The 24,643-nt window shown below is 42.1% G+C and overlaps 1 protein-coding gene across 1 annotated transcript; it reads left to right on the forward strand.

Moving 5' to 3' along the window:
* The first annotated feature begins 5,378 nt into the window (after nt 1-5,378).
* NFIL3 (nuclear factor, interleukin 3 regulated) lies at nt 5,379-18,043 on the forward strand. Its single transcript, XM_050913693.1, has 2 exons — nt 5,379-5,500; nt 16,164-18,043. The coding sequence occupies exon 2, from the start codon at nt 16,353-16,355 to the stop codon at nt 17,727-17,729; it is 1,377 nt and encodes a 458-aa protein (XP_050769650.1). The 5' UTR covers nt 5,379-5,500; nt 16,164-16,352; the 3' UTR covers nt 17,730-18,043.
* The last annotated feature ends 6,600 nt before the right edge of the window (nt 18,044-24,643 follow it).

The following is a 24,643-nucleotide window of genomic DNA, read 5'->3' on the forward strand; positions in this document are numbered from 1 at the left end:
AGCAGTGAAGTTTTTGACTTGTATCATCATTTTTGAGTAATCTCATTTAGATGACTAACTGAATCAGGCTTGTGTTAACCCTGTCATTTGGGTAACTTTCATGCAAGACAATTTTATTTTGTTTTGGAAATAAGATTGCTCATATCCATGTGGACAGAAAACTGTCTTAAAGGGAAAATGGGAAAACATGTGGGGGCTTTTTTGTTTGTTTCCTTGTGTGGCGGGTTTTTTTGCTTCTGTGTCAGAAAGCTTCATTTGCTGGGGCTTTAGACTAGAACCTGTCAGCAATTGCTTCAGTTGCTGTAGACCAGGAGAGCCTCTGGACATGAGGGACTTTTGGGCCCTCTCTAGTAGAAATGGTCTCTCTTCTTCTCAAGAAATCATCACTTCACATCAGAAATCCTGCAAATTATTGGCCTGTCTCATTTAATTGGAATGATTCAAACGTCAGCAGCGAGGCAGCTCTGAGTAACTGCACATTTCAAACCTCCCTGGTTCTTGGCAACCTCTGAGCAAGGCGCCATGAAACTGGAACTTAGCGTGCAGCCTGGTGAGCTCGTTTCACCACAGGCTGAAAACAGCTGTTCCCAGTGGCATTGCAGCGTCACTTGTCTCCCTCCAGTGCTGTTGGCCATGAGAAATTGCTGATCTCCCTACCTGTGTGTCATCTCCCCTTTCCTTTCAAATGTATGTGGGTGTAAGGTGTGCCTTGCCTTCTCAGTCACTGCAGGGTGCCTGCTGCTTTCCTTCTCCAGTACTTTTATGTGGTGTGCTCCAGATTTCCTACTCATCATGTCTGCTGCTCAGTCATATGTAGAGGGAAGCTAGGACTCATCCTCTTTTTTGCGGGGATATTCATAGCATTTCCCACTTTCTATATACATACTATACACTTCATAAAATGGCACATTTTCACATTCTTGAGGGCTTTCCAGTGATTTTTTTTTCAGTCTAATCTTGAAAATGAATGGCGATACATATTTCTAGTTTCCACAGTATTGGCAGCACTGCCTCAGAGTTTCAGTAACGGCAGTGTTATATGCATTAGCGGCATATGTGTTCATTAATTAAAAGAACCTTTTTGAAAATACTTCTCTTTGTGTTTAAAATATTCAGGTGAAATCAGATACTTCCTTCAGTCCTGAAGATATTGCTGTTCTCTAGATTGTCTCTGAATCTAAGTAGGGTAACGTGCTAGCGGCTCTGCGGACAGGATTGCTATCTGTGTCCTAAGAAAAGGGACAATCTTGTTTGCTTTTAGACTCATCTAAAATATTTGAACATCATAACCTTCTTACTTTTGTGTTTTACATTGTAGGTCTGCTTGAGAATATGAAAGCCATTCATAGTCATCGAGTTTGCTTTTGCACTTTCATGTCATGTGGAGGTTATGAATGACCCATCAATCTTAAGTTGGCTGTTGCAGTGCAAAAGTATCATGTAAATTTTCTTTATTTAGTCCGTGCACTTATTGTGCAATTTTTGGTGTTTCTTCACATTTAACAGCTCCAGTAAACATTGCCTCACTTACGTCTGCCTAAGTTACAATGCGAACATCTATTTCTCTTGGGTTTCCTTTTAGCAAGAGTACATTACAGCACAAATATTTTTCCAGTACAGTTTCCACAAATGTTCCCAGATGCATATTTTGATTAATACTTTGAACTGTAGTCAAATGACTTGCCTTTTTCTTTAATGTATTTTATTTCTGGCTTTGATCTTTATAAAATCACAATATCATCTATTTTATGGAACTTTCACTACTACTTATCTTGAGCAGGAAGCCCTGGAGAACTTGGTTAGTATTAAACATTTTTGAGCACTGATCACATTAAATATATAAAAAGATTGGTGAATATCATTTTCTGTGATTGCATTGCTATGTAGTAAACCTCCTACAGATATAAAGAACGTAATGCAAGGAAACCAAGGATTATAGCAGAAGTTGCCATATCTTCAGTTAATTCCAGTGTGTGTGTGTGTGTGTGTATACATTAAAACATTAAAATATGTTTAACAGATCACAATCTTAAAAAGCATTTTATTCTTATTTTGCTCCAAACTATATGTTATTTCAATTATTGTGTTGTACTGTATGTGGACTATAACAAAGGTGAGGAACGAAAGCCTTTCTTCTTTGGAGGCACTGGGGCTTTAACTGTCAGCTTCAACTGATTCTGAATTTCAGGCTGGGTCATACTCAAAGCTTGTATTACAGAAAGCCCAAGAGGCACGGACACACGTGAATGCAAAGGACTCAATCAATGTTAGAGATGACAGACATTACTTTCTGTTATATTTTTGTTAATCACTTCTCAAATGCCCCTTTTCTAGACCCTCCATGTAGTACTATGACTCAGTATAGGCTCAGCAATACTTATTAAGCCAAAATCAGAGGTAGTGTTAAGAGGGTTTAAGTCACGTAGTAATAAATGCCGATGAATCTAAAGGAGTTGAAGTTAATATTGTGCCGTCCAAAAGCAAGTGTAAATCCTACAATGCTAGACTCAGCTGAGAATTTAGCTAAAGATCTTCATGACCTACTTCATCCCTCCAGTAGGAAAATCAGCAGAGGTGGATAATCATAGAAATACTCTCTTTTTAGAGTTTTCCCGAAAGCCTTAGACTCCCTTTGTGCAGAATGCTAGCTATGGCTTTCATCCGTGCTATATTTTTCTGTACCTCAGGAGAGGAGAAAAAATAATGAATATGTTCCTTCAGCCACATCAGCATGCAGCCCTCTATCTCATCTTATCCTTGGATTTGCCAAGCACCCACCGTAAGGTTCGGAGCGTAAGAACAGATTTTGCTGTAGAAGGTTTTGACTCTCCTGACCTCCACAGAGTAGAAGTAACGTGAAATATAGAAATTATCTTTGTTACAAATCCGGGAGAAAGATCAGGTCTGGTTTTATGGCTGATTATAATTAGTGACAAACATATAAGCAAATAGGCAACCAAACTCCATCTGGAATATTATTTCCAGGACTGTCCACCCACGTAGGAAGGATATTATTGCCTTGGAGACTTCTTTCTATATTTCAAGAATCTAAGTTATGAAGGCAGATTTGAGTTACTGCATCTATTTTTTTCTACATAAGAGATTTAAAGTTGTTAAAAGTATATGCCCAGGATTCATCACAAATATTTTCCATGGTGAAAATGGCATGTACCTTTCAATTTTAAAAATTGCCTGCGGTCTGGGGATTTACTTTAGTTTTTGACAGTCCTGGGGACTCTCAGTGCGTTGTATTAGTACAATATACATAGTACGGGACGTGATGCGTGCTGCACAGGCTTCCTCACATAGGTTCTCCAGTGTGCCTAAGACCTTAAGTAGACCACCAATATTTATGAACAAGCAGGTCTTCAAGCTCACTGCTAGAGCTCACACCTGACATTTCCAGTAGCATGACGACTGTCTTTGTAGGTATGTGCATCCACTGGCAAGCAGAAGCATGGCAAAAAAATTGACCGTGCAGCCCCCAGATGGAGGCAGCGGATGATCTCTTGGACTTGGGCTGCTTTTGAGTCCCCTTCCTAGTCATGGTGTGCTCCGTAGTCTGTTACCATTAACAAGGCTCCGTATCCTAGACATTAGAAACAGGGAGGGAAGAGGGGAAAATCGATGTGAGTAAAGGTTATTAGACTTGCATAATAAATAATCTGGGGAGATACATACAAATGAATTCAAGGCACTTAGATTTATTTTGAAGGGATGCTATGGGTACGTGTCATAAAAGATCGAGGGCTGAGATAAACTGAAAAGCATTCAGTGAACTCTTCTGATGTCTGAATTTGTTTTCTGTTAGGTTTGCTTTGCTCCAGAGGGCTATCTCTGTTGACATATAAATATGGGATGACAGAGTAATATAACAGGGCTATGTTAGTGAGGACTGTGCTATTTTGGTAAGAGTGTTTAACAGAATGAAATCAGGGATCTGTTATGTTCTGGAACTAGGATTTAATAAAGAAAATTTTCTGTTGTCTCCATAAATTTTGCTTGTGAAGGAAAAAAGAGAGAGAGTGACAAACCTTCTGTGAGGAAAAAAATGAGGAAGATACATATCGCACACTTAATCAAACGTGTGTACATTCGAACACATTCTGAGATGAGAATTGGATTTCTTGCTGGCCATGTGTCATTTTCTAAAACGGAGGTTAAACAAGGGTCAGACCAGCACCAGACTCCCTTATTGAATCTCCCTCCGCTCTTCGTAACGCTCTGCAGAGAGAAGCAGGGCTTGAAGTAGGTGCGGAGAGGTGGGACTGCAGGCAGCGCCCCTCGGCGCCGGGGGGGGCCGCCCCGAGAGGGCGAGGGGCAGCGCGGCCGAGTTGCTCCAAACCGTGTCCCCGCTTTTGAGCAGCATTTCAGCGCCGCCGCCTCAGGGATGAGGGCAGAGATGAAGCCGGCGGAAGAAACACTGTCAAAATCCTTCACCCTTGACGATCAGTGAAGGCCAGCAGTGGCCGTGCCGCGCAGGGTGAGCCTTACAGCCCGCGGTACGAAGTGCCAAGCGGCGTACCGGCGGGGAGCCCGCCCAGCGCGGAGCCCAGCCACCGTCAGCGGGCTCCTTCCCCGCTTTTATTTTTCTCCTCCCTTTTACGATTATTATTACTATTTTCCGCGAGTCAAAGCCGAAGCGCGATCCACCGGCGGATTACCCGTATGCGCGGCTAGGTGTCAGGTACGTGCCTCAGGAGCACGGCTCCCGGGTCTGGCGCGAACCGCCCGGGGACGACAACGCTCCCGCCGGGGCTGAGGGTTTGATTTTTACACGCCGTACGGGTACGATCTGATGACACCACGCACCGAGGCAGCGGGAAGGCTGCGAGAGCCCCGCCGCGCTCCGTTGCCCGGGGCGGCACGGGCGCCGGCGCTCAGCCCCGCCGCGAGCCCCCGCGCAGCCGCCGCCGTTGCCGGGGAGGGGGGCGCGGTGCCGCGGCGCTGCGCCCCCTGCGGAGGCCGCGCGGGGCGAGCGCCCCCCTGCGCGCTGCCGCCGGGCGCCGCGGCGGTTACGTAAGTGCCGGCGCCCCCCGCGCCGCTCTCCCCCCCCTCCCGGCCCCCACTCCCCCCCCCCGCGCCGCCCCCCGCCCCGCCGGCGGTTATGCAATCGCCAGCACACAGACCTACTGTACCACACACCGCCCCGCGCCCCGCCCCGCCCCGCCCCCGACCGCTCCCATTGGCCGTCCTCCGGCAGCGCCCGGCGCCGATTGGGGCGGCGTCGCCGCCAGTCACGGCGCGGCGCGGCTGGCATGCGGGCTATGAGCCCCGCGCCGCGCAGCCCTGACCTACTAACACACATCCCTCCGCGCCGCCGCTGCCGCCGCACGCTCCCGCCCGCTCCCGCTCGGCCGCTCCGCTGCTGCCTGCACAGCACAGCACGGCGCGGAACGGCACCGCACCGTACCGCATCACAGCACCGCCCGCCTCGCCTCGCCTCGCCCGCGGCCCGACGCGGGGCGGGGGATGCTCGGCGCCCCGCGGTGCGCTGCAGGTAGGAAGGCGCGCGTACGCGCGCGGAGCGGTGCGCGGGCATAAAGTTAGGGTGTCTGCCCGGGCTGCGGCGCGCGCCGCGCTTCGCCTCGCCTCGGCTGGGGGCGGCTGTTACATAACGCGAGCCCAGCCGGCTCCGGCTGCCGCCGGCCGGGGAGGGGTCCGCCGGGCGGGCCGGCTCTGCGCGCTGGCGGGCGGCTCGGCGGAGGGGTGGCGGCGCGGGAGGCAGCCCGGGAGACGCCCGCCGAAAGCTTTCCCTGGCGGGGGGGTGCTCGTTCCCGGCGTGCCGCGGTACCCCCCCCCGCTTCACCCCACAGCGAGCCCGGGGCAGCGCCGCCGGAGCCGCTCTCCCGCGTTGTATAATGTGCCGGCGGGGAGCGGGCTGCCGCGGCGGCCGCCGTGCGGGGCGGAGGGCCGAGTCCCGAGCGCCAACCGCGCCTCGGCCCCGAAACCACCGGGAGTTGCCCGCCGCCGGGCAGCCGGAGCCTGCCGGCGAGATCCCCCCTTTTCGGGCGGCGCTGGGGGAAGTTGCCCGCGGGCAAGCGCGATTAACGGCAGCTGCCCGGCCCCTGTCCCCGCGCCGTGCGGAGCTGCGTTTGCCTCAGCCCTTTTCGTCACTTTTGTCGCTGTTTTTCAGGCGCTGCGGGACCGATCGCATAATAGTTCCTGGAAATGTTGCATTATGTAACCACAGAATTTGCTGGCAGCCGGGCTGGGAAGAGGGAGCTAATTATGCGATTTTATAATCTCGCTACAAAGAAACTAGGACAATCTCGCCCGGAAAAAAAGCCCCCAAAACCCGTAACTGTAACAGATTTTGTTAAAGTGCGTTTAATAAGGGAAGTAGACAACTGGGTGAGCGGGGAGGCGAGGCGAGGCGCGCTCGCCGGCTGCGTGCCGGGTGCCTTAAAACGAGATTTGTGTTGGGTCTATATTTAGCCCCATCGCATTTTAGCAATTGTGGCTTCATGTGCTATTTCTGGTCTTTTCTCCAGAGCTGTGCGTGTAGACGTTCGAGGCTATTTGCTCGGATTTTTAACTCCACGCCTTCAGAGACGTTTTGATAAGGCTGTATTTTTAGGAAGGCGTTTCGGCCAGACGCTGAGCCATCTCTCCGGTACCGGCTTTCACTTGCCGTTTCTTTAAAAAAAAAAACCAAAACAAAAAAAACAAAACAAAACCCGTCTAATTTAAGGGAGGAAGGCGTTTAGGAGATGTCAGCCGTGCCGGAGGAGAGAGGTAGACCCGTCCCGCCCGTGCCCTGACGGCCGCGGCGGGCGGGGGGCCAGGTGCCGCCGGCCCCCGGGGCAGCGGAGCCGGGCCCCGGGGGCAGCCGCCAGCACCGCAAGTAGGTCAGTGTGACAGACCCGGCGGGGAGCGGAGCCGGTACGCGGAGCACGATCCCGCGCCCACCTTCCCCCTCAGGCTTGCGCCGCGCCGCGCGCGGGGGTCGCCGTCTCCCCAACGGCCGTTGGGAGCCGTTGGTGGCCGTTGGGGCGCGGCGGCCGCGCGGCGGCGGGCGAGCGAGGGCTGGGGGCGCTGGCGCTCCCCCTCAGCCCTTTGTTCTGGGCTGGGGCGGCGGCGGCGGGCGGGGGGGACGAGGGGGGGACGGGGGACGGCGGCGGCGGCGGCCGGCTGATAGCGCGGGGCCGTGCTGAGGGGGGAGCGGGCCGGGCGCCATGCGCCGCCGGTCACGTAGGGGGCCGCCGGGCCGGGTCGGGCAGCCTTTGTGGCGGGGCGCGGTGCGGGGCCGAGCTGCGGGGAGGCGGCGTCCGCCGCCTCCCCGCAGCTCGGCCCCGCACCGCGCCCCGCGGAGCGTCCTCACCCCCCCGCCCGTCTCCCCCCCCCCCCCCCCCCTTGTCCCACCGTCGCCTGCAGGCAGGGAGCGCCAGACAAAGGCCCCCCACCCCCCCCGCGCTGCCGCCTGCCTCCTCGCCCCGCGGGAGGGGTACGGCTCGCAGGTAGGCATGAAATAGCCTAGCACACCCCCTCCTCCCGCGACCCGGGTATTTTCGGCTGTCTCTTTACGTAACCAACAACAACAACAACAACAAAATGGCCATTGCCCAATTCTGTTGTTTTGCCAAGTCACTTCGGTGTTGCAGTGGCAAAAGCTGTGGCTGGACGTCCCGTACTCTGGGGTCAGCTTGTGCTCTGTGTCCTGGGTGGGAGCATAGCTGGAAAGTTCCTGGTGATAACTTGGCTTTCAAGATGAGGTGACTACAATGGTCCTCTGAATAGACAAAACCAACATCACTGTGCTTGTGACCAAAACCTCCGAAGTCCAAATTGAGTACCCCAGCCACTGTCTTTATGTTCGGTATACCTGCCGTTAGTAGTAGCAGCAAAGTATTTTAAAAATGTGATATTCTTGATAACATGCGTAAACTTTTCTGTTACTTGATTGTTGGGGTCAAGTACAGCTTTGATCGTGAAGCAGTCCTGGAGTTACTGTTGTGTTAAAAACAACCCTATTTTTTTTTTTTCTTGTCCTTGTAACTTGAGTGATTGCACTCCGTTTCATTGTGTTCACTCCTGTGTATGTAACCTACTTTGAGTCATCTTTGCCCTCCTCAGTAATTAATTCAGTCCAGAGCCTCATTTAAAATATTGCTATGTGCATCACTTTTACGGTCCTTATTCAATCAAAATGTTGACTTTGATGGGAAACTTGAATGAATAAGGATTTGGGTTTTGGCCCAAAGACCTGATTTAAACCAACAAGTTCAAGGATTACTGAATAAAGATCCTTAATATCATTGGCACTAACAGTTATTGTTATAAAAGTTCTCATGTCACAGATGTCTTTGACTGTTGAAGTTCTAACACTCTTTAGAATGATCTGCCTCTACTTTCCATTTTTATTTACGTTATACTTTTAACTCATCTTATTCTCCAAAGGACTCTTAACTAGCTTTTAAAATATCCAGCTTCCTGGATTTGACTTCAAAGTCTCAAGTTTCTGCTGTGTGGTTTTTTTTTTAAAGGAACTGATCTGAAAGGTGTCAAAAAGCTTAGAGTCTTCCCATGAGCAATATGAACTTACATGACCTCCTCACAGCTTATCTCATCCTAAGAAGGAACAGTATTTGCCATGCTTTGGCCGAAATTTGTAGAACATACAGGCATTATTTCTATTGCAATAAAGTCTAGATAGAGTCTGTGAAAGATATCAGTACCATGCTGCTTTTTTCAATCCTTTATCTTGAAATAAAACTCATAAATAAAATAAACCTTCAGCTCATTTTAAATTGACTTATTTTAACAAATAGTTATGCAAACTATCCTTATGCAATAGTTTTTTCCAGACAGCAATCTCGCTGCTGTTATAACATCACTATGATGCAATAATATGAACAATAAAATCCTCTGTTTGAGTCTTATTACACACTGTTAAGCAATGTATCTGACTCATCAGCTTAATTGACTCTTCTAGGTGACCTTGCCATGATCATTACAGCCAGTTATGAGATATAAATGTGCTTAGGATATGTAATAGAAAAAAAATGCAAATAGATGGCCAATTCCTGCAGTCCGTTCTAAAAGAAAATGATAGTTGATTTCAGTGTTACAATATTTTACAGTGTTTGAAAATAATAAAAAAAATCTGATTTTTTTTTTAAAAACAAGGTGTATGTAACTGTCTAATATCGATGCTAAGTTCTTAAAAACTTCTTGTATTAAAAGGTAGATCTGAAATGAATTATTATTAAGACCTCCTTAGATATCCTGTTTTTTTCCTAGTTCAGGTGTTGAATTGATCCATGTCCAAATTAGCACACTATGAGACTGAATCTGGTGACAGATATTACACAAATCTATCTTCTATCAGAAAGAATGCCTTATTTAAGATAGGGTTTTTTCCCCCCTTTCTTGAGTTGCTCCATCTTGGTGTAGTTTTCAGTCTGTCCTGAAGTATTTGAATAATTAACCAGTTTTTGCCACAGAGGTGGCTGCACAGCAGTTAGCAGTGCAGGTGCCAGTGCTGCAAGACGTCCTCTTACGAGTGGAACGCAACCCAATAAAGAAAATGGTGCTCAGCATGGGCAGTGGTCTTCCTGCCTGGACTATCTCACAGAATCGGAGCTCTAAAGATTGCTATTTCTCTGTTCTGTTTGCAGTGAGTGGTAGATACCAACATTTTACAGGCAGTGTTTGTCTTACGTATTTGTACTTCAGTTGTTATATAACAAGATGCATGTTTAAAGCATCAGCTGGGATTAATTGACATAATTCTGCTGCCTTTAAATAGCGCTATATAAATTTAGGTCAGCTGAAGGTCTGGTCCATGCTTAGCATTTTAAGAACACAGTTCAATAATAGAAAGCCATTTGTTGTCCAAATAATTAACATTTGATTTTGGTTTTTTTTTATGGTTCTTAACTAGGGGAAAGCTGAGATCGTATTTCCAGAACATTGTTACTATTAAGTTATAGCTTTTTGCGGCCCAGTTTTTCCTGCTGTCAAGTAGCTACTGAAATGAGGAGAAGCATACTGTCATAGTACTATAACTTCAGTAATCATTGTTTCTGTTGGGGTTTTATTAAAAATACTGGAAAGTGATGTGATATTTAAAATGGCATGATTTAGTTATGCATACACATTCTATATATTATATATATGTAATTAAATATTTATGCAAGTTATATATACATTTCCTTTGCTTCTCAGTTTTAAAGTTTTTCCTGGCACTTTGAGTAACATTTTTAGATTTTGTCCGTGTCCCCCCGCCCCCCCCAAATCAGAGCAGTAAACAGCTTGTTTTGGAAAAATGGAACAGATCTGATAGAATCATACTGTCTTCCTAAGGAAATGGAAGAAAATATAGGTCAAATTTGCACCTATTAACCTTGACTGACCTTTCTGAGCAACAGCTACCTCTAACATATGTTTTGTGCTCTCCAAATTATAATTTTATTTGCATAATTTGTGTAATTTACCTTTGGGAAGCAGGCTGTACTTTAATGAGTTAATTTGTAGTTATTAAGATAAACAGTAACTTAAGTAATTCTCATAACAATGAAAGCCTTTTGTAAAAATTACATATGACATCAATTTTCTGTGTACACCTTGGAGGTGGGTAATATGGTGCAATAGTGTTCCAAGTTCCATGACGATCTTATTCATTTTTTTTGTATTTGATTGAAAAGTGTCACAATAAATGATTTTTGATGTTCCCAATGGACTGTATTGTGTAGACATCTCCCATTTTTTTTTTCTTTCAATAAGATGATTAACATTTTAGCAAAAATGGGTCATCCTGTACAACGCTATCATCATCAGTGTTCCACTGACCTAATTACACGTTGACCCTGAAACAGTAAGCACTTAAGATGCCCGTGAAGTTGTAAGAAAAGGGAACTGTGTACAGGATCAATAGTTCTGCATTGCTCCATGCTGTTGTAATGGATTCATGGTCTCTATGAGTGCGCCTATATAATGGCAGTAATTGGTGGTAACATTTGTACTGTAAATACTTTTCGCCTTTGTGACCGTGGATAACCTGTCCATCATAGCATAAAATGCAGTCACCTAGTTTTTTTCCAGAAAGTTTGAACTTCATTTGCTCTACATTGCCTAGACCCTCTTGCCCACAAATCTATCCTAGGGATAATATCACTCTTCCAGTGGAGCCAGCATTAAAGCTTTTCTTCAACAGGAACATAATTTTACTAACGGGGCTAGATAAAAGGCAAGAAAAAGTATGTTGAAGGATTTCAGTGGAGGTTGGAATGGGGCCACATCCTCTGTTGGAGAGGATTTCTGAATGATGATAGACCTGAGAGGTGCAGAATTTCATGGCATAATTTTTGTATAAGAAAAGCAGCAGAGGTAGAGTGGCTCAAGTATTTCAGCAGTGTTTAGGCAGGCTGTGTATTCACCACCTAAGCTTAAACTCAGCCTCCTGTCCTGCATGTACAATAAGGATAATATTTTTTCTCTACCTCATAAAAGTCTCAAGACAGATAGCAACTGTTTTAAAAACACGTTGAAGGTAAAGTGCAAACTATAGTGTTCAGTTTTTCAAAGTTTGGAATGCAAACTGGTCATTTTGGTATCTACGAGCAGGTTCTACACCTGCCTTTCTAGTATGTAGACAGATTTTCAAAATAGATAACCTGTGACAGAATGGTAGCAGTAATATAATTCATGATACCTATGCAAAACATGGACAACAACTAAAAATATGCACAGACATATCAATACAAGCTTTTACTGTTTTTCTGAAGTTTGCCATATAGAGGTGATGGTGATAGAGGCGTGGTTCTTTTTTAAAACAAGAAATTGTACTCAGCTGTTATTTTCTTCTGTTTTTGAAGGACTGAGAGAGGAATTTTTTGGATGCATGGTGATACAAAAGTGAATTGTGTTTGAGCATCCAACTGCTAGAAGTGGGATTTCATTTAGTTTCATAGAATCACTATCAAAATGTTAGAGCAATAGAATTAAACGGTTACCTCATTCTGTTTGAAAAATTATGCTTGGAGGTAGCAAGAATTATTTTGCTAAATACAAATAATAATACACAGTTACTCTGTGGGGAAACATACATACATGGGGAGGCCCACGTGCATTCTCTAAAGCAGAAATTACTTATGTAATTAAATTACACAGAAGAGAGAGAGGAAAGATTGTGGCCCTGTCCTTCAACCTTTTGAAACATTTCCATTATTACAGTGTGAATACACAAATCCCCAGGATCAGATCCTTAATGTACTATTTTGACACAATCAGATCACTCAAGTATTTTTTGAAGTCCATGGATAAATTAACTTTTCATGATTTCTGCATACAAAATTTCTTGCTTCAATAGCACGAGTTCTGTACAACAGTCTCATTAATAACTTGGATCTGGGATTGTATCCTGCTTCTATTGAAGCCAATGGCAAAACTGCTGTGGGAGCAAGACTGGGTCTGTAATTAAGTTAATAGGGTCGAGTATTATTACATTGTTGAATTGGCACTCAATGCCATTAACATCAACCAACCAAAAAAAAAAAATCTTTAACAGTTACTAATGTAAGGCGGTATTAAATGTTGGTTTTATAACACTTTATGAGGGGGTGATAAAGCAATTGAAAAATTAATCATAAGGGAAAATATTGGAATTTGAAATATAGTCAGAGGAATCATCACAGTTCATTAATTTTTGTGTAAATACTGATGTTTTCCACTGGAATTATAAAAATGCAAGTGAAGTGAAATGGCTGGTTTCATTGAAGGCATTTTGCCATTATCATCACATGGAATTTAATTTGTTTACAGACTCAGCATTGGGCTGATCCACATGGAGAAGTATTAATAAACAAGGGCTTTGACTCCTGTTTGTAAAGCAGCAATTCCAGTTACCATGATAAAAGTGCTCAAGAAAGATGTGGAAAGAGCTAAAGATTTATTGTTGTTTTGTTAGTTCACTAAAGTAATGGCATTAGAACTAACTACATAAACAGCAAACCAGTAAGACTATGTCAGTGGGTTACACATCTGTCTTGACAGCTTTACTGATGGACTCTGGCAGAGAGCAAAGTTGAATACTGCATGCAAAAACATAGTCGTTTTGATACACACTTAATATTTACTGTAGACTTGCATGCTACTTACGTTCTGTCTGTTTGTGCCAGGAACAATGTGTACAGGAGCGAGACTGGCCAAAACAGGAGTTATCAGTGCTACAGTGAGCAGATTGTACACTGGAATGGCCCAAACTGCAGAAGTCCCTGCAGTCCACTGCAGAAGTTGAACAGTGGATATGAACTCTGCAGGTTGCTGGGTTGTTAAGTGCAGCTCAGTGCCAGGCTTAGGCTGCAGGAATTTATGTTTGGACACACAGTTGAGCTTTTACTGATACATAGATGGTCATACTGATGAACTATGCCATTAGTATCATTATTAGTATTTTTCCTAGATCACAGTGTTGGACAAACACCAAAGTGGGATCACTTTGAGCTGGAGACCATACAGATAGACACAAAGTCATAGTTCTTACCCTGAAACAGTCTTGTTCAAGACTAAACATGTTGCTTTTATATCGTGTGGAAATGGAAGCTTGGAATGTAAGAGGAAGAAAAAGTTGTATTAAATCTGTGTAGGTACAGTTTCATTCTTCTAAAATATGCATAAATCCTATGTTTATAAGTACTTACTTGCTGTTGCTACTGTTTCAAGTAAGTGTAGATGTTGCAGGGTATATGGCAGATAAATATACAGACAATAATGAAGTATGCATATTAGTATTCTTTTTCTAAGAGAATATTTTTACTTGGGTTTGAGTGTAGCTCTCTAGTACTCTTAAATTCAGTAAGATCTCTCTATTGGTAAGGCCCTAAAATTTCACAAAAGTTGTTTTGAACCCTTTTGACTTCAGTGAGAGTTGGCTGAGATGCATACTAAGAGACAAGTGATGGTTTCATAGGTATTCAATACATGTTATACAGCTTCCTGCTGTGTGCTATAGAAGGTGTATGCATTTCCTCAGCAACGCAGAAGTTGTTAATGATACAAGTGAATACAGTGATTGTAGTACATCAAGACAATTACGGCTCAATAGCTGTGCGTTCCCAATGCTACAGGATAATGAAATAAAACCCCAGTATTTTTCTTCTTTTAATGTAAAGTCACGTTACAGAGACTGAATATTTTACAAATGTCACAAAAATTCAGGTGACCTTGTCTTGTCTTTTTTTTACTTTTAAATTCTGTGTGTTCAACAGTGATTTTTTTTTTTTTTTTTAAGTATTGGGTTGCACTAGATTTAAAATGGTATGCATATTAATTAAACCATTGACTACGTGTAGCAGTGAAATGGACAAAATGGCTATACAGCTTCTTCAGCAAATCAAATCATACTGAATGTTTGGACAAACAGATGTTGCTTTGTTGTGGGGCTTATTTTTGTTTTTAAACCTCATCCAGCTCCTGTTTAACTTGACAGAAAACTCCCTTTGACTCCAGTTTGAATTTTGGATCAGAATCTAACTGTGTAATTGCTTGTATATTAGAGATGCATTTCTCCTTTACAAACATGGCAATTTGTGGTGCTGCTTTTGCACTAATATGTTAGATGCTGTCTTTGGTGTGGCTGGCTTCTAACTATTTTCCATTAAGGCTGTATTATCGAAGACAAATAGTTACATGTCAGTAATTAACCACGGATTTTAGGAAATTCTACTTAGCTGTTCTATTAAATGTGTTAATTTTTCATGACAGAAGAGTTGGCATGGTTTGATGGAACAGAACCCAGCTTGAAACCTGAGTCTTTATGACCCTGCTTAATTGTTATTACATCACTCACTCCTCTTTGCCTTCTGGAAAAGACAAGAGAAACTGGCAGAATACAATTCATTAATTCTTTTATAACTTTCCCAACTGATAATTTTTAAAATTAGTTTCATTAGTCATTGTAAAAACATTCCCAATAAATAGTGACATTAATCTAAAGTGGCTGATTTTTTTTTTTTTTTTTTATACAGGCAAGAATCATTGCTGACTCGATAGTCAGTTCTATAAAAGTATTTGGCATACTACATTTATTTTACCAGGAACATGACTGACTGTGGAAAATGAGATATTGAGAAGTGATATCTCAGATCAAGACCAAATGATCTTATGAGAATAAAGTATTTTTGCATTAAGAGGGACTAAATAAAACTAAGGCCAATTTAAATGCTAAGGTCAAATTTAATGATTAAAATGTCTGAAGCTAAGGGTTAAGCTAGTTTTCCTTTGTTAATGGTAAGACTTCTAGATCTAAACTTCCAGTTTAATGCAAACACTGTTTTCTAAAGGTGCACATGCCCCAATGGTATTAAACTTTACTTTGATGTAATAAGACTATTTTTCAAATGCAAATTATTAATTAAATGTTATTTCTCTAGTGTATTTTTCAATACTGATTTTAAAGTTTTCTTTGTAAGAGACAAGAAAAAAATTACGTAATACATTTTTTTTCTTGTCAATATTTTTTTAATAGTTAGGTACATGACCAAATTATGTGTGTGCATTTACTAGTTTGAATTGATATGATTGATCAAAAAGGCATTTTAAAAATCCCAAGTGTGTGTGTGTGTGTATAAACATTTATATATAGATATATATCTCTGTATATATATTTTTTATAGGATGCAAAAACAATAATTAAATCTTTAATAGCTTTAATGGATACTGGTGTTATTTTAAGATAATAGAAAGCACTCCAGCTTCTCTAAATCAGCTTATGTTATTTTTAATCCATGAAGGACCCAAATATATAGCATTTCTAAGTCACACACCACAGCTGTTTTCAGAAGAGATGCTTTAATGTGGAAGAACAAGATACTTTCCAGTGCTGCTCATCAACATGCCTGGTGTCCTGCAGCGTTAAGTGTTGGAGGTTTAGGTTGGTCAGTGATATCATGGAAAGTTCTGTGACAACATTACCATAGGATCAGAACTCAAATATTTTTTTGTTGATTTTTCCTTGGATCATATTGTATTTGTTTTGGAAGCAAATCTGCTACCTAGGTATCATAAAGCTTAGAATATCAGTTGTTTCAGTGTTGAGCTGTCTTCATATTACAGCAGGTTTAATGAACCAAATGCTAGTCTAAGCTTTTTATCAAAAGCTACTTTTGCATGTCCTGAACCAGCAATTCCTAAATAGTAATCAAATTCTCTATTTATTCCAGGTTTTTAAGAAGATTCCCATTGCCTCTGCCAAGAAAATTGGTTCTAGACACTTCTGTCTGAGAATATGAAAGAAAAGGAAGAATGTGTGTGGATTTAAAATTATTGTATTTATCAAGTTGTGGAGTGAGAATTACTGGGGAAATAGCTTGCTCTGTTGCTCATTGTAGATCTACTACAAATTGTTTCTGATGCAGCTGAGAAAAATGCAGACCCTTAAAAAGGAACACGGACCTGTTGACACAAGTAGCAATGTGGACAAAATCATGGTACTTAAGTCTACTTTAGCAGAAGTGTCTGAAGAATTGTCTACAAATGAAGATATACTACTTACTGAAGCAAGTAGTGGAAAAAGCAAATCTTCAGCTTGCCGGAGAAAGCGAGAATTCATTCCAGATGAAAAGAAAGATGCTATGTATTGGGAGAAAAGGAGGAAAAATAATGAAGCTGCCAAAAGATCTCGTGAAAAACGACGACTGAATGACCTTGTCTTAGAGAACAAACTAATTGCACTGGGAGAGGAGAATGCCACTCTGAAGGCGGAGCTGCTTTCGTTGAAGCTAAAGTTTGGTTTAATTAGTTCTGCAGCCTATGCCCAAGAGATACAGAAACTCAGTAGCTCAACAACTGTGTATTTCCAAGACTATCAGAGTTCCAAATCAAATATTAGCTCATTTGTAGATGAACATGAACCATCTATAGTTGGTAGCAGCTGTATTTCTGTCATTAAACATTCTCCTCAAAGCTCAATGTCTGATGTGTCTGAAATATCATCTGTAGAGCATACTCAACCAAGTCGTATACAAAGCAACTGCAGAAGTCCTGAAAATAAGTTCCAGATTATAAAACAGGAGCCCATGGAATTAGAGAGAGAGCCAAGAGATGACAGAGGTTCATATAAAGCATCCATATATCCAAACTACATGGGAGCTACCTTTAACGTGTACTCACATTCTCCTCCTCTCCTGCAAGTGAATAGGTCCTCCAGTAACTCCCCGAGAACGTCAGAAGCTGATGATGGTGTAGTTGGAAAGTCATCTGATGGAGAAGACGAACAGCAGGTTCCTAAGGGTCCAATCCATTCCCCAGTTGAACATAAAAATGTTCATGCAACAGTTAAAGTTCCAGAAGTGAATTCTTCAGCTTTGCCTCACAAGCTTCGAATTAAAGCCAAAGCCATGCAAGTTAAAGTGGAAGCAATGGATAATGACTATGATGCAACACAGAAATTGTCATCACCCATTGACATGTCCTCAAAAAGACATTTTGAGCTTGAAAAACATGGTGCACAAAACTTGGTGCATTCTTCTCACACTCCTTTCTCGGTTCAAGTGACTAACATCCAAGACTGGTCACTTAAACCAGAACTGTGGCATCAGAAAGAACTCAATGTAAAAATTCAGAGCGGTTGCAAAACTGGAGTTGTTGAAATAAAAGACAATATCTACAATGTCTCTGAGTCAGAGAACCTGTATTTGAAGCAGGGCATAGCAAACTTATCTGCAGAGGTTGCTTCACTTAAAAGACTTATAACTACACAACAAATCTCTGCATCAGACTCTGGTTAAGTTACTACTGAATAAAGGCTTATTGTTTTAAAGGATGTCATTTGCAGTAGATCAATATGTTTTGTATTATGCTGAATTTTCACTGGACTTGTGATGTCATTTCACTGTAATGTTCACATAATGTCTGATTGGTGTCTTTTCGTGCACAAATTATTATGAAGACTAGGTTGTGTTATGATCACTATGCCTTGTGTATAGTTAAGTAGCCTGTACAAAGGCTGTATATAGTGAACTTTATTTTCTTTTTGTTCTTCTACTATAAAGCGTGCAAGTTACCAGTTACAATAAAATATTGGTGACAAACACAGAACATCTACTCCAGTTCAGTTGATTTTATGAACTTGTAAATAAGTTGTTAATTAAAAACTGGCTTTTTCTTACACTGTGCTCAACTTCACTTACGTGTTTGGTTTTTACAGCCTAACAACCAAATTACGATTTACAACGTGTAATCCTTCTGGCCACCTTTTTCCTTAACACGTTTTTTAGAAGAGAATAGAAATAAAGTGAATATTTATAAATGAAACAGTACCAATTTATAGCCTTAGCCGCCTTTAACTTATTTATTAGTAGAAGTTAACCAAAACCCACGCAAATTCTAACCCAGTAACTAATATCAACAACCTTTTTTCTCCTTCTATCTCAAATGAGACAATAATGAGTTTCCTGAATGGTTTATTGTGGCAAACCATTTTTTTCAATATTATAACTTGGTGTTTTAGATGAAACTAGTTAAGTTGGATTTGTGCATCTGCAAAGTTTTCAGAGCCTTGCAGTGTCAGAGTTGGACAGCAACATCTTTGTCAAGAGGTGGCTTGTGTGTGCAAGGGGTGCAGGCATGGAAAGAAGTATGCTCAAAGGCTGCATAACAGGGTCTGCCCCTCTTGCATACCATGGTTCTTTCCACGGCAGACCGTGGGACACCTGGAGGTGGAGGATAAGGCTACTGGATCTGTAAACTCTGAGCTCAACTAGGCAAATATCTATGTAAGGGGCAGGCAATAGTAGTAGCAGAGTTCAAGGAGATCATCTGCTATTTTAGTTCCCAGTGTGGGACATAATGCAATTGTAAGTACGAAGTAAGTAAGTCTTACCACCAATTTGGCCTTGGTTTCAATGGCTTAGTTAACTGAACTGGAATACCCTGGTTCACTACAGGGCATTTTGCAAGAACATCTTAAATGTAAAATAGAGACGATGTGAAGAACTGCACAATCTAGATACTACTAGCCCCTTATAATTTATGCAGATGATAAGTTCTTCACTTGATGACTGGACACGGCTGCGGTGCTCTTTGTCTTTGAGAAGAGCCATTGAACCACGGAGTCTAGAATTGCATCCCATATCCTTGGTTTGGCTTACCAAAGTCTTTCATTTTAAAATTAAAAATAATTTATAAATAGAGCATAGACTTGGCAGAGGTTCTTTTCATGATACTTCCCCCTTCTTTTAACGTGCTAATGAATCAGACTAACAAATAAGCTTTTTCCGAAAAGGCTTTTTACTAATTGCCATACTGTATAATGAATGGAACCTTTCCGTAGACTTAAAATACTAACTCAGAAAACAATATGTAGGTATTGTTTTTTAAATTCATACTTGACTTGAGTGAGAGGAAGTTTGTCAATTTTTTGGGGATATGAAGAGGAGTCTGAGTCACTCCTGATAGCTCTGAAGCTTGGTCCAGCAGTCAAGGCAATGGCAAAACTCCCTGATATCAGCAAGGCCAGGATTTGATTCTGTACCTTTTCAGGAGCTGATGATTCACAGTCGTGTTCTGGGAGGACCTTGGCACAGAAATCACTGGTACTTTCTGAGCTTTTTTGAGCCTTCTAACTGCTGTGCTGTATTTGTGGCATTCAGAGTTAATAAACTGTTATTCTTTTTTCATGCCTTAATAATACAATAGACCCCATAGCTGGGCTCTGTATGTATTTGGTAATTAATATAGATGACATTTCAATGTTACTGAAAATAAGCTCAGGATTATTGCATGAAATGTAAAAATTTGCATTGAATGATGGGGATATGAGACATGAGGCAGTGATTGCTACTGTCTCTTTGCTTGCTAAGTATCTTCTGTAAGCAACAATAAAATTCTTTAAATATTTTGCATATTATTTATCACATGTAATGTGTTCAAGGAGAGGACTTAAAACTCTCAGTGTTGCCATCTGTGTAAGCCTAGATCTATTGGTTTTTTTCCATTTCTTGTTACAGTTGTTTGTCATAATGGAAGAATGTTGTCCTCTTTCTAGCTCATTATATATTTTGTGTATCTGTTTTGTGCAATTAATACTTAACAGTAATGATGTAGTTAATTTGTTGAAGGATGTCATTGCAAGAAAGTTATAGCATGGAGCTTAGGAGCACAATCAGATGTTATTTATACTCCCTTTATACCTTAGTGTTATGCTTCATTTGAAGAAAGAAATAAATAATTTGTCTTTTGTTCAAAACCAGATCTAATTACAACATGATTTTCTGTTACGTTCATCGTCCTAGTCCAACACAGAGGTGTTTGCTAGCTGCAGCTGATGACGAATCTTCCTGTGCTGAAGTTACTATTTCTGCAGCTGGTACTTGGAATATCTTCCACAGGCGACGTAAAGTTACAAAACGCAGGAGTGTGGGTGGTGCATACAAAGCCCCATTCTTGGCTGCAGTTGCAAACTGGACAGATGAAACTCTCAACTGCTCAAGGGCAGTAAATGTGGTGTAGGGGTCCTCCTCACCCAGAGACCCTCACCCTCCTCGCCCGTCTTGAGCCTGCTTTCCTTCAGCAGATGGTAGCGGGAAAGGCGGGGAGTCACGCTGACTGGGGGGAGGGCGAGAACGCAGTGCGACTCTGCTCCCCTGCTCCAACTTTCATCTGGTACATAGTTACCCATGTGTATGACTGGAGGAGCTGGGGAATTGGATAGCTGTGCCCTTCCAGCCTGCCTTCCCTGCACTGTAGAAAACAGAATCAGCCTCCGTGAAAAGAATATCCTTGGCTGGTCTACTAGTCTCTCTGTTGGAGATCAGGAGGTTGGTTTGAGCGCAAAATGAGCTTTACCTAAGTGGGTATAAACTGGTATCACATCCTCTAAGTTATAAAAACTCTTGTAAGCTCAGCGATTGACTGACAAAACAACCTAAAACGCACTGAAAGTGGAATCTTTCTCATATGAAGGAACATGAATGACTAGGCAGTAACTGAAAGATGACTGTAGTGTTGTGCCTTCAAAAGAGAACGTTAAGGAAGACCACACACAGAAAATGGGAACTCCAGACACTTATCCGTATAAATTGTCATTTTTCATGGGAACACAGGAATTACCATGCTAGATTACTTTGGCTAGTCCTGAGCCTTGCCTGTGACAATTGTTAGTATGCAGGGCTTCATGGAAAGTTTCAAGAAAAGTCCACAGCAAATAACTGTTGGTTAGCAAGGTAAGTGTTTTCCTGGTGACATCAACTGGTGGCCAGTCAACACTGTGAAGTGTATCAGGTCCTCTGTTAAATCTGCCTAACTTAATTACGTATAAACACAGTAATACATCCTCATGTTCTATCAACACCTATATTTTGGTAGGTACAAAGGTTGAATGTGGATATGCCCATACATATACCGAGCCCGCACATTACGATTTTCTGAATCCCCTCTACTTTCTGCCTTCAGTTAAACTTACATATTGCGTACATTAATATTTTGTACAGCCAAATATCCCCTTGTTCATGAATAGGAGATAGGTAACTGGCAATTCCTGATTAATGTTCTGATTATTTTGGATGTTTTCATTACAGCCCTTACGTCCATGTCAGCAGTTTATGAGACCAAAAATATTTATTTTCTGTAGAACTTAACAGAAATGTAAAATTGCACCGTAAACACATTTCTGAAATTTTATTAAAATACTAACTTCTAAAAATCTTTTCTACTTGCAAATACATAAATATGCTGTTGAAAATAGGCAGTGTACAATGAATTTAGCAGAAAACTCACAGAGAATCCAATTAATATGGCCTTTATTAACACCATATTGTTTAAAAAATACTTTTACAGTTTATTGCACAATACGAGCTTGGTAGCTAGAAGAATACAATAAAACAATTTTTGGTATTTATTGCATAAGAATGAGTAGCACATATTGTTCCATTACGGTGCCAAATTAAAAGTTAAAAAAATACCAGGCCAAATCCTAAGGCTTTCAACTCAGTGTTAGGTTCTACTTTCCTTAACGAAGCAGACTTTTTATGTGTGCAGTAAGGGACTTACTCAAGATGAGCAACATTACCAAGACATAATCTTTACAGTTCACTCACGGCACGGACTTCTACTGATTTTCCTATCTCTAAGGCTAACTCCCTTGTGACACAACAGTGATATATGAGTCACTTTATTCATATCACTGGAGTTATAGGGAACTTGCTCAGGTGTGAAAGAGAAGGCAGCCAGATATTCAGCTATTATTTACTCAATGACAGCTCTAAAAGGACTCGGTGAAGTATGAGCAAAAGCTCAGAGTAGAGGCATAGTGTTTACTTGCTTGAAAGAGAAAGCATCAGAAGACATTTGGTTTTAGGACTCCAAAAAATAGCAAGAATGCATCTATGCTTTTTATGGTTTGACCAGCTATTACCTGTGTGCCAATCCCAATGGCCATGACTAGAATGACGGTAATTCCTCCTCCTGAAACACCATGGAGCTCCACAGGATTACAAACAGAAGTGCTCGGGAGGACAAAATGCAGGGCCTGCAACTCTGCCATGATTTTATGTGGGTTTGTTGTGGTTTAACCCCAGCCGGCAGCTAAGCACCACGCAGCCGCTCGCTCACTGCCCCCCCACCCCTGGAATAGGGGAGAGAATCAGGAAAAAAAAAACCTTGTGAGTTGAGATAAAGACAGTTTAATAGGACAGAAAGGAATGAAAAACAATGATGATAATAATAATATGACAATAGTAATACTAAAAGAATTAAACTACACAAAGCAAGTGGTGCACAATGCAATTGCTCACCACTCGTTGACCGATGCCCAGTTAGTTCCCGAGCCACGATCCCCCCTCCCAGCCAGCTCCCCCAGTTTATATACTGGGCATGATGTCATATGGTATGGAATAGCTCTTTGGCCAGTTTGGGTCAGCTGTCCTGGCGGTGTCCCCTCCCAGCTTCTTGTGCCCCTCCAGCCTTCTTGCTGGCTGGGCACGAGAAGCTGAAAAATCCTTGACTTAGTATAGACACTACTTATCAACAACTAAAAACATCAGTGTGTTATCAACATTATTTTCCTACTAAATCCAAAACACAGCACTATACCAGCTACTAGGAAGAAAATTAACTCTGTCCTAGCCGAAACCAGGACAGGGTTTTAATCTCCTGCACACAAGCATCCTTCCTGCTTGTACTGCATCTGAGAGAGATCTGATCTGAGAAAGCCTGCATCGGTCCAAAGGTTCCGGGGAAGCTAAATGGCCATCTAATACTACCGACATTCAGATAACATGGTCAATTTTTCCTCCACTGTCTCTTGTTCCCCCTACAAATGGATGCACAACTTAAAATGTCAGGCAGTTGTTACACGTTTCCATGCTATTCAGATTCTTGGATGTGCAAATGCCTGAATGGGCATCTAGGTTAATAACTTACATATGTAAAAAGATCAGTCTACCCTGCTATCTGTATGTGCCGGAGTCGGCATCCATTATGTCTACATTTCTCAGGCATGATACTAAACATGTTTCTTTCTAACAATTTAGACCTCTAAAAATTCTCTTAAGTTCTGTATATAAATATACTGAGGACATATTGCATTGATTTCCATGGGATTTGTATTATGCAGCCCTGAAAGCCAGGATATTAATGGTCTGTATAACAATCAGAAAATACCAAAGCATAATGCTGTATCATATAAAATAGCTGAAAAGATGATAAAATGCCATGAGGGCCCTTGTAGCAGAACACAATGTTCCTTTCTCTGGGCCTTGTTCCCATTAAGGATTTAGAAATACTAGAGGGAGTTTAGACGAGAAGAAAAATAAAATAATAAACTCTCAGGGGCTGACCGATGACTTAAAAGTACACATTAAACCCTAAGTCCACACTATACACATCAACAGCCAATGTATGTGCACAAAGTATTTAGTTCCCATTCTCAAAAAAAGTCTTGGCGACACATGTTTTTTAAAAGCCTGGTAGTTAAAAATGTGAACAAGCAAATGTCAGAAATATTTATGTCAGCAAAACTATATTGGACAAGAGACAACTACAGTTAGACAATATACATGACCTATAAATAGTGTATGAGTCTGGAAGGAATTGTTTATATTTTCTCATTTTCTGTAAGAATGAGATTACTTTAAAAAAAGAAGATTTTTAGCTTCTTTCATCAAATAATGTTTATGGCAGTGAAAAATACAAAAGTTGGAGGAAGGCAAACACTGCTGATTTGATGATATTGAAAGGTAGTAGAATGGAATAGTTCCAGTTGGAAAGGACCTACAAAGATCATCAAGTCCAACCGCCTGACCACTCCAGGGCTGACCAAAAATTAAATCCCATTATGAGGGGCATTGTCCAGATGCCTCTTTTTAAGGCACTGACAGGGATGGGGCATCGACCACCTCTCTAGGAAGCCCATTCCAGTGTTTGACTAACCTTTCAGTAAAGAAAGGTTTCCTAATGTCAAGTCTGAACCTCCCCTGACACAGCTGTGAACCACTCCCATGTGTCCTGTCGCTGGATCCCAGGGAGAAGACATCAGCACCTCCCTCTCCACTTCCCCTCCTCAGGAAGCTGTAGAGAGCGATCAGGTCACCCCTCGGCCTCCTTTTCTCCAAACTAGACAAACCCAGTGTCCTCAGCCGCTTGGCATCCATCTGCCAGGCATCTGCTGAAGATGGGTCCTTTCCAACCAGAGGAGAAGAAATGC

Source organism: Gymnogyps californianus, chromosome Z (genome assembly GCF_018139145.2).
Source record: "Gymnogyps californianus isolate 813 chromosome Z, ASM1813914v2, whole genome shotgun sequence".
In the NCBI taxonomy this organism is placed as follows: domain Eukaryota; kingdom Metazoa; phylum Chordata; class Aves; order Accipitriformes; family Cathartidae; genus Gymnogyps; species Gymnogyps californianus.

What these genes read in the sequence shown, in the direction of transcription:
- NFIL3 (XM_050913693.1), top strand. Translation starts at nt 16,353, where the DNA reads ATGCAGCTGAGAAAAATGCAGACCCTTAAAAAGGAACACGGACCTGTT.